The sequence below is a fragment of the Dermacentor andersoni genome, chromosome 1 (genome assembly GCF_023375885.2).
Source record: "Dermacentor andersoni chromosome 1, qqDerAnde1_hic_scaffold, whole genome shotgun sequence".
In the NCBI taxonomy this organism is placed as follows: domain Eukaryota; kingdom Metazoa; phylum Arthropoda; class Arachnida; order Ixodida; family Ixodidae; genus Dermacentor; species Dermacentor andersoni.
The window spans coordinates 204,038,086-204,052,775 of NC_092814.1; the positions used below are offsets into that span (position 1 = coordinate 204,038,086).

At 45.7% G+C, this 14,690-nt stretch overlaps 1 protein-coding gene across 1 annotated transcript in view; it reads left to right on the top strand.

Moving 5' to 3' along the window:
• Window positions 1–14,690, top strand: part of LOC126547025 (nose resistant to fluoxetine protein 6-like) — a 41,471-nt gene that overhangs the window by 12,457 nt on the left and 14,324 nt on the right. Inside the window, exons 5-9 of the mRNA XM_050194844.3 lie at window positions 448–541; window positions 1,588–1,674; window positions 5,993–6,164; window positions 8,624–8,706; window positions 10,260–10,382. Of these exons, the coding sequence (XP_050050801.3) occupies window positions 448–541; window positions 1,588–1,674; window positions 5,993–6,164; window positions 8,624–8,706; window positions 10,260–10,382 (559 nt within the window). The remainder of the gene's footprint in view (window positions 1–447; window positions 542–1,587; window positions 1,675–5,992; window positions 6,165–8,623; window positions 8,707–10,259; window positions 10,383–14,690) is intronic.

Genomic DNA, 14,690 nt, shown 5'->3' on the forward strand with positions numbered 1-14,690 from the left:
CAGTTCCAAAGAAATTCATTTCTTTAGGAGACACAGACATTCCAGCTGACAACGATTGTAATGCAAACGGAAATGGCCTATTTCTGTCTTTTTCTGCAAAATCATTGTTGGCTTTTTGTCTGAGGGCTGAGTCCTTCATGATGTCTCGTGCTTGGCGTCGAAGCGCATTCATCGGCCTGATTGGAAAAGTAGAAACCAATAAAAGACAAAACGCGCTTGTTAATGGCTGGTCGAGTATTGAAGCATCACAGGCGCTAAAATGATCTAAATGAACGCATGTGTGGTCGTTAAAGAAGAGAGAGAGAGTGGGTGTAAAAGCAAAGTAGCGGCTGAGCCGGTGTCACAGATACATTTAAAAAGTATGAGAACGGTATAGTATAGAAACAAGAGGGTGCAAGAATTGCAGTTGCCCAAATTTCCTCTCGAAATGCCTCCTTCCGTTTTCAGCCCGCATGGTCAACGTAGTATTGTACGCCGACGGCTGGACAAGTGTGTTCGCAGGATTGGGAGCTATCGGCTTCGACAGTCTCTTCTTTCTGACGTACGTATACACGTTCACATCACCCGCTTAAGGTGGCTTCGCAATGCAAAGGTTTCGCATTAAGTTTGAGACAGGGGACATCTCCGACTGTACAGTCTAAGAAAAGTTTGCCCCCCCCCCCCCTCTGAGGCTTATCATCCCTGCAAGCAATAATCGTCATCTCTCTTGCGTGCCAGTCCTATTGCTAACGCTGCGCGCTCAGTACTTCCAAGACACGAATGACATGCGCGTTATCGGCGTGACGTAGCATTCACGACAGGAAAATAGCGCGCGCAGAGTTACGTAAACGCAAACGGAAGTGAGAAAGATGATGTTGATTGTTTGGGAACATGATGCGCCTCAAAGGGCGTAAAATAATTTTAGAGTGGCAGTTAAAATATATTTGCTAGACACCTTCCGGCTATAGTTTCGCATTACGTAATAGTAAGAGTGATGTCTAACTGCACAATGACGTGCATTCGTAAGTACAATTTTTCTATCATCCCACCAGCATGGTAGATTATTTATTCACGAAGGACGACGTTATCTCCGAGAAATCGCACGTCCTGTAGTGTCGCTGGCTAGAGGCGCTGATTGGTGATGTCCTGAATTGTTCAAATCATGCTGGACGGCAGCTTCTCTCATCACTGTAGATCAGACCTCATGTCAGCCTCCCTTTAAAGCAACGTCAACATTTGCGGAAGCATCCGTCCTTAACCCCTGGATTTATTGCACACGACTTCAACTTGCATAAACGTGAATGCGCATCAGTAAATATATCGATTTTGCGGGGCTTGCTGGTACCGTTTTATTCCTTTTCGTCACATTTTCTTACCTGCGTAATCTTACCCCCTTTCAGCGTACCTATTCACACGTTTCACCTTCCCGTCACTGACATTAGGTGTCAGTCCAAGTGTTTTGATGCATAGTGCACAGGAAATTAACTATCATTTAATCAACTAAGAGGAGATACTGACCAACAAATTATAGTTTCCATGTCAACAGTACAGTCCATTTACGAAATAAGTCCGTGTTCATCGCCCTTGTTCGACTTTTTCTTGTTTCAGTGGATTTCTTCTAGCTTACGTCGTGTGCAAACACAAGGGGTCTAGATTGACCATTTTTCTGTTTGAAGTCACAAGAAGATATATCAGGTACGTCTTTACTAACATCTGTATATGTAAATATAACAACGTTATTGCAGCGTTGTACACTGCTCAGAAATGATCCAAAATTTAGATGCAAGCCGATGGCTTTTAACTTTATTGATATATTGCATCCATTTTGTTATCTTCTTCAGAAAATTTTCACGCAGTGGGTCTAATTAAAATGCGCGGACATTAATTTGACATAACACAGCATAGAATCATGCAATACCAGGGATTTCTCGTGCTCGTTATGCTTACCTCTAAAGATGAAAAATGTTGTCTTAAACAGTTTTTCGGCAAAAGAAAAAAAAATTCTCCCTTCACAAAGATATTTCCATACAGATGTTTAGACGAGGTGCTTAGAAGAAAGTCGCCGTTTTGCCCGAAAGGCGAAATATCGATTGCGATAGCAAATTTGTAGACAGCTATATGAAGTACGGATAGTAATTTTATCGGCCGTATAAGCATGGAAACATTCGATTACTAGCTAAATTAACAACCATTGTGTCACGCGCCCAAAAGCAAACATGAACATATCCCATTATATCGCCGCGGAAACTCCCTGTCTAAACCCTGGAGTGAGGAAGTGCGGCAGCAGCGGCGAGCGAATTGACCTTCGTGCTGCCTCTCACTTCAACGAGAACTAAGCGGCGGAAAGACTGCCCACACGACGCTATCCGCACTCACTCCCCACCGTAGATCGCTTCCAAAATAAATGCCGCGTGGCCGCGCCCTACGCAGTTGCTGCCGAAGTACAACGCCCCTCTCTCCTCCCCCGGATAGTAGAGGAGCGCATTCTTGCGTCGCGCGCGTGGCGCGCGACGGAAGACTGCGTGCTTCCTCCCCGCTTTCCACCCTTGCATGGGCGACATTGAGCCGCCATCGTCGGCTCACCCTCGCACGCTCTGATTCGCACATGCAACATACGCTGCACGGGGACGATGTTATCACACTTGGACTCTATACGGGACATCACGGCGACACCGACGCCAACGGCAGAAATGCGCCTGGAGTGTCATATAATATCTATCACAATAAAATTCAACGAAATATGCAATAAGTTTCTCTAATTCTGTACATGGATGACACAGAACACATAGATGAAAATGCCGTTTCGTGCAGTGTTGTACAAAACCATGAGCACGGAAAATAAACTCATAATTAATAGTCAAGCCTATACAATATTACGCTGCTCCCAATTCATGTCCAGGAATTTGAGACATGCACCACTAGCGCCATCTGTCGGTGGCAGGTGGTCACCGCCAACGCCTGCCCTGAGTCAAAAGGGATCAGGACTACGTCACTTACTTGCTGTGCGGTCGCATTACACAATTAAAAAAGGATTTCACAAATTGTCTACGAAGCAACACTTCTTTGTACACCCAGGTCTAGCAAATAATCTTTATGACATGTTCTCACTACCTGAAAAATTTCGCTTTAGTGCACTAACTTTTCTGGGTTCAACGGCCACTTTCTAGCCCCATTGGAAACTCCATAGTGAAGTTTATATAGTGAGACCAGAGAAATGCGCCTTCATCAGCCCAAATTATTCAAAATACGGAATAACTATGACTAACTCTTCATATGTGTGAAGTTTTGATTGATTACGCCAAGTTTCTGAGATTTAAAAAAAAAAGGTACCTCTGTAAAGCTGCACTGACTTGTGCTGCTCAGCACGAGGTCGCGGGATCGAATCCCGGCCACAGCGACTGCATTTCGACGGAGGCGAAATTCGAAAACGCCCGTGTACTTAGATTAAGGTGCACGTTAAAGAAACCCAGGTGGTCCAAATTATTCCGGAGCCCCCCACTACGGCGTGCCTCATAATCAGATCGTAGTTTTGGTCCGTAAAACTCCATACCAATAATAATAAGAAAAGCTGCACTGCAGCGAAGCCACTTTACAGAGGCATGTGCCTTTTATGAGATCACCAGACGTCCCAAAACACATGAAATTAGCAACAATTTTATGTAAAGTAGCATATGTGAAAGGTGAAAACAAATCTCGAAAACACCACGAGGTAAACAAATTTTTGCAAGTGAGATTCGCTTTCTTCAAAATTTCGCATCTACCTAACAGCAAAGCTCTTGCGTAATGCAGTAAAAGGAACGCATAGAATAGAGGTGCGAATGAACAAGGTGAAACAAGTTTCTCGGCAAATAATGAAGTGAACTAAACAGCAGGTCGCAGACAGGAGGTATTAAAGATATGCAATGACCACTGCGAAGGCGAAAAAAAATGTTTGAGTTACATAGGTTGCGGAACGTGCGGAGTAAACCCGATGTCCCAAATTCCTGGGTATGTAAGGGAAAGTTGCTCATCTAAGACGCCTTTCGCTGTCGTCATTAGTAAGTGTTAAGTCTGCAGATCTTCATGTTAAATGTACACTGATATTACTGCTGAAATGCTCATTAGGTGTTTTCCTTTAGGGTGTACGAACCTGCAGTTACTAACCCTTCAGCCGACTCTTAATGATTTTGGTTGATCTGTCGGTCAGGCTGGGTCGATCTGCTTTTTTAGCTGTGAAATACAGGAAGCTTGGAAACAGAAAGAGTCATCGTCAGACTGTGAAACGTGATGCATCGTATCGCTACTAAAAACAACATTAATGACTATAAAGTGACTTCCTGTAATATACGAATACAGTATATTTAATGCACAATTGTACTCAGTTGACATGCAAAAGCGTTCATTATTGCTACATTAATAGCTAGTACGCTGATCAACTTTTCTAAAAAAATGACACCATCTCGCAAAAAAATGCCAGTTTTGCTCGAAAGTGAAGTATTAAAAGAGATAGCAAGGCTTAGCCTGGCGCTATACTTCCTTGCACGATGTTCTGACACTGTGCAGAGATGACATGGCGCAGTGAAGCACTCGAGACAGGTGCTGCTGCGCCTCAGAACCGTGCCATGGGAGATACCAGGCGTGTCCCAACGCTGGTGCAATGAGGAACGCCGGAAGAGGCGTTATAGGTGTCGCACATCGATGGTGCACGAGATTATACTTTGTCAGCTTAGACAGACCTTTACTGTCCCTTCCGCTCAGACAAGCGTATGCACCACGGTGTGGTACGGACAGAGCCCCTCAGCACAAACGCTAATGTGCTTGCGCAACGACATATCAACAGCGAAAGCTAGAACGCTGCGCCGACTGCGGCAGAGCCGATTAAACAGATTGTGATGGTGCGTCCACTTGTCTTCATGGTTCTTACAGCCAAATGCACTGCGCGTCTCCGGAAGTTTTCTAACACTCCATGTGCTAACCCGCGCATGCGCCATCGATACCAGGACAGCACGACTGCTCGAGTGTCGTATAGTATATAGTGTCGAATGCAGCTCGAGTGTCCGTATAATTGTTATCGCAATAAAATGGGTTCACCCTTCCTCAGGGGCTACGCGAGACTCAAGCTTCAGTCGTGGAGAGGGTTTATGCGATTAATGCACAAATCGCTGCAGTTATAGTAACTTTTGTGACTGTGCTCCCTTCGTGGCAATGTGACACACTGGTGCAAAGCGAAAAAGTTGGCAGTCACTTTAGCATGCGTTAACGAGGATGAAGTCGAAAGCCTGTGCGCTCTCCAGACATTCATTACGTTACATGACACTTTCATTCGAATGCGTTGTTACTTCATATTGTTTCCTCCCGCAAAAGGTGGTAGGTTCGAGTGATCTAATTAACTCCACCTTGATTACCAGTGTCTTAACTAACGTTGCCCTAAGTAACACCAAAGGCCGTGGATTCGCCTCCCACCAATGGTCGTGGGTTCAAGTGCCTTAATTAAGTATTTTTTATTACCTGTGCATTAATTAAGTTCGCCTTACTTAACACAAAAGGTCGAGGGTTCACCCCCCACCAAAGGTAGTCGGTTCAAGTGCCTTAACTAACTCTATTAGGTGTGCCTTAATTAACTTAGCCTTAATTAACACCAAAGGTAGCGGGTTCGGCTTTCGACGTTCAAGATGTCAATTGGAATCCAACTTGGAGATATGGCCGGTTCGTCCATATATTCAAGTTGGTTCGCTTGGATTTTGGTGCCTTAAGGCTGGACAATGGATTTTCCAACCCATGAGCCATCAAGGCTTTTGCCCTAATAAGTTTGTTAAAGTTTTTGTTGCAGTCTAGGTCACATCCCATTTTGTTTAATAAGAAAAGAAATTCGGGAAACGAGACCTAGGTTGAAGTCGCGTTAATCAAAGAAACACACAAAGATTTAATGATTGCAAATAATTGACAATCAGAACTGCCTTCTATAGCTATACCTTAAACCAATATTCGCTTCTACATGCGTGAATCTACAACGGATGATGGTGCATTCTTCCAGGACCACAGTACCCACGTTCTTCGTCATAATGTGTCTGTACCTGTTGCCGCTCGTTGCGTCGGGACCGAACGCGAAAGAATACTTCACCAAGATCCACAACGACTTGAGTGCACACTGGCTGTTTCTACTGCTGCAAGTGCAAAATTACGCTGTCTCTGCGGACCCCAATGTTGTGAGTTCTGAGAGTGCAAGTTTGTTACTGTACGGATTGACTAGTTTTCTCTTGTCTGATAATTATGTAGTATAGAAACCGTTCATGGAGTGTATATATATATATATATATGTAAAATGTGGTTAGGAGATCTCGGTGACTCTACCTGGCGCGGTCACTTCTTACATAAAATGAATGCATAAAAAATACTTGCAATAATAAATTTCTCTTTATAGAGTTCGCAAATCAAAGATACAGGGAGCATTCATGGTTGCCAAGCGCATGAGAAAGGGACAGTGTAGAAGTAGACAAATAAATAAAAAGGGAGCGGGGCCTGGGCGTCCAGATGAAAGATTGGAAAAAGAATTTAACGTAAAGAGACAAAGCGAAATCACAATAACTGATAAGTTCAGAGTTCAAGTTAAACATCAAGTGCAATCTCGCACATGTCGAGGGCACAACGTGTCAAGAGTTAATGACTGGCTCGTACACATAGTTGACAAATGCAGAGCAAATGCATGAAGTTCTCTGATAGTCTTCCAAGTTTTGGTTAGGCGCCGTCATCGGGACCTCACTTGTGGAGTAGGAGATATTTGAGTGCTTCTCATGACTTAATTAAAGCGCCTTGCATCGTGCGTTGACGATCGTGTCCACAAAGTATTACGGCAACGTACGTCTCGAAAATATTTGAGAATTCAAGACCTCAAAAGCCGGCGCGTTTTAATTATCAAAGGAGTTACTGAGCCAGCTAGCCAGATGCATGGTGTCACGTGTGTGGCGGTTGCACGCCCCGCGTATGGTGCCAGAGCGGCTTCTGGAAATGCCCCGCACTGTGAGAAAATAAGGGTAAAAAATAAAGGAGGCAGATGTAGCAAGAGCGGTGATCGCGATCAGAATAGGAGCTGGTCCTCGGCGCCGATTTGGGAAAAGGCAGAAGAGGAATTTCGCTTGGGCGTCTTGGTCAAAGCCACAAGTGAAAGCCTCTGCTGCCGATCGGATAGCTCGCCTCATCGCACGACAGCGTCCTAACATTTGACTTGCTTACATTACGGCTACCACTCCACCTCCTTAAAAATGCTTGAGGTGAAACGCTCACTGGACTGCGGTTTACGGCTTCAGTAGTGTTTAACCGTAGTTTCCGACGGGGCTTGTTGAGGGGCCCTCTAATCTGACCGCAACAATTGTTTGAAGGGCCACCTTTATATAGCTCTCACCTTTATGATATTCCGCACCAGCAACGGACGTAAGACCCTTCTGTATTTAAATGGCTATGGTCTAATGCCATAGAATTGCTTCTCAAACGGTGCCTTCGAGAATCGGATTGTGGAGATTCTAGTATGAATCCTATGGACACAAGGGCGTTGTGGTCAGTCAAGATGTAGGAAATTATATGCAGAAACTAGTTTATGAAAGCGTTATCGAGAGAGAAAAAAATCAGCAGTTGAAGGAGCTTCGGTACCCTACACCATAGTGGTACGGGGAAAGAGAGGGTATAAATTTAAGAAAATAGAGAGACAGCGAGAGAGAGAGAGAAAGGTAGAGAGGAGATATTGAGCATAGGCACACAATCACCACGCGCTAACACAGCACACGATCGCGTGCAGCAGAATGAATACCAATCGAGGTTAAAACTGCGTGTGCAGGTCTGTTGTCCTTACAAACTGTAGTAGTGCCTATATATGTCACAGTCTGCTGCGATGGCGGAGGAGGTCGGCATTCCAAAATGATTTGCCTAGATAATGTGGGATAACAGTTGTATAAATAGCGATCACATGCCTCAGGCACTCGCCGATGATGGACCATTTGGATATGTGGACTTATCTTTGTCATATGCAGCCTTGTCATCATTGACGTGTTGAACGGGTTAGTAAGCCGGTAAAACTAGCACGATAAGCATTACAAGGCTGCTCCGATAATGGTCTGCGATCAAAGCGAGCGAGCGCCATTGGAACCGATCACCTCTGTACACTGTGGCGAGGACAGTCACACAGAACTTGTTGAAAGGGCTCCTTGCGACCACACTCATCACACGTAGCGCTGTCGGTCATTCCAGTGCGAAAAGCAAAATATTTCTACAGACTACCGAGCTGCAAGCGGTAACCTTGGCTTTGAAATCACCTCGCACTTATGCACAAAAGACGCCGAACGAAATTTGACGTCATCTGAGTAAAAATGAAATTGAAAACGATGTAGATGCGCCAGGTCCGAGGGACAGTATTTCAGCCATGCGAGGAGCCAACTTGTGCAATTACGAGTAACTTTCCTGTTTCGCCGAAGCAGCCTGTGTGACACTGCAATTTTATAGCATGACTGAATATAGAGGCATACTCAAATTATGAGGCACGCTGCTGCTCGCACTATGCTCCAGTTTCTTAGAAAGTTCAGAACAAGTTTCAGTTGGAAACACTGATATGGACACTGGCCTGTAAGCTTCAAAAAAAGTGTATAAATATTTGCCTATTATTTTTCTTTCACCGCAGCCACCATTTACGTATTTATGGTACTTGTCCTTGGATTTCCAGTTCTTCCTTCTGTGTCTACTGATGCTACTTCTGGTGAAAAAGTAAGTGACTAACCCTACAATAGGTCCAAGGCACGTTACATGCATTGCACGAGTCCCCTTGCAGTTGTGATCAACTGAGTCCCAATGTCGATCATACTCACTTCCAATAATATAGTTTAACACCTCCGTTGCAAATCTTGGTGCGTGCAAATACCCAAATGTTTAAAATTCGGTGCATCTTGCAAAGTGATAGCGTAAACATTTTGTCTGAATATCGGCGTGCTGTTTTAGAGCAAGCTGGTTCATATAAACCTAACTCACATGATTCATTCAAGCTCTCTCAGCACGTTTTGTGGAAGACAAACCTCAAGCAGAGTCACTCAGACAAATGTCCTAGCAGTCCGTCAAAAAAAAAAAAGAAACTAAGTTCTGCTTTTTTTTAATGCTCAATCGTTATAGATGATCTATAGCTATGCATAGTTATGGTTTTAATGCGCATTGGAAGAATTACAAATGATTAAAGAAGCCGAAGAAACGAATTCCCATCTTCGGGCAATTATCGTAACTTTCTGGTTTTCTTTACAGCATTTCTTTTAACACTGCTGCGCCGTACGTTACTGCAGGCAATTCGTCTTTGTAAATATTTTTGTACGGGCATTCACGAAAGAACTTTCGGTATAGACTGAGTGCTTAGAGGATAGGTGAGAAGTTTATCACTAGGCATATTAATAGGTTTACGATTTGGTATGGTAAGACCTGCAAATAAAGGTGCTTGATACTGTCCTAAAAAGAGATTTGCGAGTCTCAGTTTATGATGAATTTAATACTATGGGCAAACATCGCAAGAGTGATATATAAATATTGCGAAGAATTGACTGCACGTCAATACTTGCATACCATATCGCTAGCGCTTGCGAACGATATCAAAGCTCTCAGGTTCGTTTTATGCGCTGATGCGTTATTGTGTGGGCTAACTAGGCTTTTTGCTATCGTAGAACCATCGTCGATGACTACACTGAACGTGTACACCCTAGATTTACTGCGACCTGTACCACGGGCAGCTTATGAAAGGATATTCGGTGTTTTGCCGCTAGTGACAACACACGCAACAAGGCGTGATGAAGAAACGACTAGTACAGGGCAATGCTTCTTTTCAATAAACACTCATGCGGCATGGTCGCCTTTGCTCAGGCAAGAGAAAAAAATGAATTATTCAGTACGAGTGAGCAGTAACTGCGTCAATAGTACTCGTATTATGTTGCTGTTTTTATAATGGTATCTACACCGACAATTTATTTCTTTACCAAGTGCTGACGCACACGGAATACACAATGTAGACGCAAGCATCACATTCATTGAGGGCCAGAATAATGCAACGATTCTATTTCAGTTCTTTTCTATTACGCGCTACGTCAATGGTCTGGACAGCGCTAGCTCCGCATGGGTTATCACCAGGATCAGCCGGTCTTAATTTGTAAACGAAGAGAAAGAAATAGAATTGAGTTAAAGCAATACGTAAACATTACAACGCCAAATGTATCTATTTCGCCTTCTCTTCATTTATGTAATTTTGGAAGTTATAATCGTTTCACTCTATTTGGTCCCTCTTTCAGTAGGCCACGGCTTGCCGTGACCGTTTTCTTCTTCATTTCATTGGTGGGATGCTCTGTGGCAACATGGCAAGTGGCCGGGAACGAGATGACGCCCTTCGTCGTGCCTCTGACCGAGGCGCCATCGTAAGAAAAATTATTGCTATTCCCTCACTTCGGCGGTTATCAGCTACGCGACAGCGTCACTGTTTTCGGCAGAGACCTGCCACAATTGCGTGCAATGTTCATTGGCTTCGCCTGGCTTACGTATAAACGGCGTCCACCTGGTTCATTAAAACACAGAATCAAACCCCCCGCGATGGCTCAGTGGATATGGCGTTCTGCTGCGGAGCAGGTGGTCGCGGGTTCAACTCGCGGCGGCTACATTTCGATGGGAACGTAATGCCAAATTCTCTTCTACGCCATTTTGGGTTCACGTTAACGAACACTTCAGGTAGTCGAAACGCACGTACAGAGAAAGACAGAGAGAGACCACACATATAGGTGTACGTAGTTTATCTCAAAAGCACTTGGGCGTATTCAGTGTCGTACCCTTCGTACGTATTTTTTACGTGCTTTGTTTGCGAGCAAAGTGGGGCCGCCAAATTTGGGGCACAGGGTGGCGGCTCAAGGCTATAGGACCCTCATAATTAAGACCGGCCAATATTCTTGGGTAACTTGGTGCCGTGCCTCATACTATGCACCAAGCTACTACACACAGCTCGTGGTGATGCTAGCTTCGTGCACGTGGCTCGATTCAAGCGTTGGCTGCACAAAATTACAGGACATTGGTTGTCGCATTGCTACTGAGCACTACGCACTGTTCAGTGTTTCTTTTTTTTTTTCCCCAATCTAAACATCCCTGCCGGCCGCCTATTGGTTTTTCGACACATGCGCAAAACTGAATGAAAATCTCGCCACTCAACAGGCACTACTCTTAAACGTAACTGCAGTCTTTGTCTTCGGTGTGTAAAGTCGTGCTACTTGTCTTCAGAAAGGAATCGAACAAAAATAGTTTGGTGCTATAAAGACAGGGAGCTCCAAACTCATCCTATTAGCGCTAAACTCAATATTAAATTCTGGGCTTAAACCTCTAGAACTTCCCGATGGGTTGTGAAGGATGCCGTAGTGCAGGGCCCTGGATAAATTTTTGACGACATGGGTTTCTTCATAGAGCGCCAATATCAAAGTACACGAGAGCTCTTGCATTTCTTCCTCATAGAAATGGGATTGCCGCGGCCAGATATCGAACTATATACAACCTCGTGCTATGTGAGTGCCATAGCCACTGAACCATTGTGGTAGGTCCACCTCAAATAGTAATTCGACGCTCTTATTCGCCCAGTGAGCGCATCGGAGCACTCTACCTTCTGCGAGATTCCATTCTACACTTCTTGCTGATGCTTCATGTCGACATGATCGCGTGAATGAATGAGGGCATGCAAAAACACTTCGGAAGTTGAAGCATTCAGGTATTCATTAATAACGATCAGAAAAAGAAAGGCTGCTCTTCAAGTTTCTCCGCATCTTATTTCTCCTAGGTTCTTTCAGCGCTATTATCTCCATGCTTCGTCTGGAGGCTTAATCACTAGGCGCATTTTACTGGCACAACGTATTGGCACATAACTTTTTCTTTGGGTCCTTTGTGAACTGTGTGATGGCGAATTTGTCTGGTATCTGCAACGAGCTAATGCGGGGTGTCATAGCATGGACAGTAAACTCTAGAAAGCTGCGTTGGTATATTTCAGTGGTTGCCGCTTCACTGTGGTATCCATGTAAATGATCAAGTGGACGTAGCCGCCCAATCTGCCCACGACGTGGTCAGCTGTGTTGCCATCCTTCTTTCGAGAGCCAACACAGCGAAAAAAACTTATCGCGCTTGCACGCAACCTTACATTGTATCAGTGGAATTTAAACATGATACTCCATGGCTTGGAGTAACGTATTCAAATGCGTACTACTTATCATTTGAATGGCAAGTAGCCCACTTTGGGACTTCTGCAGGTGCAACGAAACGATCACGTACATTCTTTGCGAGGATCTTCACTTAAACAGCAAAGAGGAGCGCTCTCAGCCAAGCTAGACCAGCTGGACAAGCATTCACTCACAGAAAGCAGAATTCTTAGACACAGGCATACACTCACATCAATGCTAGCAGCTGTAAAGGCACTGCGGCGTTACCTAAGACATACCGGATTGTGGGACAGATAATGACTGCCCGTGGTGTGATGTATGCCTCAGCGGAACATTGATACTGTGTATTACTATGTGGCACCTCTGTGTGACAGACGCTCAAAGGCAGTTCTGTATTGTTGATCATTCCCTTTTAATGCGCTCGCATTAGGAGGTGTCGAAGTGGAAAAAAGTGTACTTATGTGAAGCGTGGGAGGCCGGTCACGTGGTAGAGAGGGTATGGGAGAGCTTAGAAGAGCATGTATATATATATATATATATATATATATATATATATATATATATATATATATATATATATATATATATATATTTATATATGTATATATATATATATATATATATATATTGTAGAGTAGGATTGGAACAGTTGAGTGGGCTGAACCTCCTCAGCGCTCTTGCTCGGGAAACGCTGCTCGTGCTGGGAGTTCGTACCCTGGGTCGGTTCCAAACGCCTACAATATCCATCCTGGAACTTCCATCCCGTACACTACGCTCAACCATGCCTGAAGGCATGGTTGAAAAAGAAATGGGCATGGGCAGGACATGTAATGAGGAGGGAAGATAACCGATGGTCATTAAGGGTTACGGACTGGATTCCGAGGGAAGGGAAGCGTAGCAGGGGGCGACAGAAAGTTAGGTGGGCAGATGAGATTAGGAAGTTTGGAGGGTCAACATGGCCACAATTAGTACATGACCGGGGTAGTTGGAGAAGTATGGGAGAGGCCTTTGCCCTGCAGTGGGCGTAATCAGGCTGATGATGATGATGATGATGATGCCTGAAGGCGCATCCCAAAAAACCCTTCCTACTCCATCCCAGCAAGTGCCTCCTTCTTCCATCCCGTGCTCTGGTGTGCTTCGCCACATGGACCCTGCCATTTTCAGCGGCACTGACGACACCAACGAGGAGGACTGGCTCACGACATATGAGAGGATAAGCGTCCACAACAAATAGGACGACCCCACAAAACTAAGCAACCTGTTCTTCTATCTCGCGGGTGTTGCCAGTCTCTGGTACAACAACCATTAGTCCGATTTTCTGACGTGGTCTGTGGGGAGCACCCGCCTCCATTTCCTCCCGCGTGCCCGCGGCGCCCCGTTCGCACATGGCGACGGGACGAGCCGGCGTAGACATGGGAGAGAGGCACTACGCGCTCTCCCTTTCTCCGTCGCTCCGATGACGCGCGTACCCCTCTTCCCCCACGCGGCTCACGGGAAAGGGAAACGTATCCGGCGGGCGAGGAGGACTTCCCCTCGCAAAAAGGTAAAAAAGCATAAAAGCGCGCGACCGGGGGAGACTCCCTCTCTTGGGACGCGACCCCTTGGACTGCCGGACTGGAGTACCTGCTGCTACCCGTGAGTGACCACGTTGCCTGACTATCCCGGGCAACGAGGCGAGACTATTTATTACTATTACGGAGAGGACGTCCCTCTGCGAGTGTTCGCGATTGCTAATAGCAATAAACGTTGTTACCGTTGACACCGCTGGTTGCCTTATTCGTCCGAACCCGGCGTAGCCGCGATTTCCGCGCTACGGGTTGGGAGTACCACGAAGCGACTGCGTGGGGCTAGATCCGGAGCTCGCCTTCAGCCCTAGCCGCACGCAGAGTGGAACCCCCACAGGTCCTCCTTCAAGACCTCTTTAGTGGCTGTGTTTGGTCGCCCCGCTGTGCGCAAGCTGCGTGCGGAATCACGCTTTCGAGAACGTGCGCAGCAACCGACCGGGTGAATCATTTACCAGCTACATTGAGGATGTTCTGGACCTGTGTAAGAGAGTCAACGCGACGATGCCAGAGTCCGACAAAATCAAGCATGTCATGAAAGGGATAGAGGACGACGCTTTCAACAGGCTTCTTGCAAGTATTCATCAGTCTGTGACCGACATCGTCACTCTATGCCAAAGCTACGACGAGCTACGCAGGTAGCGCTCGTCGACACGTGGCCCTTCATTGCGTTACGAACACATTGCTGGTTTGGCTACCATCTCCGACTAGTCAGCGCTTCTTGCAGAAATGAAAGCGTTCAACCGGAAGGAAGTTGCACGCCAGCTCTCCTTGATGACCTTCGCTCAGCCACCGCGTATACAACAGCCTGCCTCGAATTTTATGCCTCCGCTCCATCGCGCGATCGCGCAGGAAATCACCGAGGTCTTACACGACCATCGCCGTCATTTTCCTGCGGCTGCTCCGCTAAGCCACGCTAAAGTCGTTGCGCCACCCCAACAGGTCCCCGTGACTGCACCACTCAGCTACGCTGAAGTCG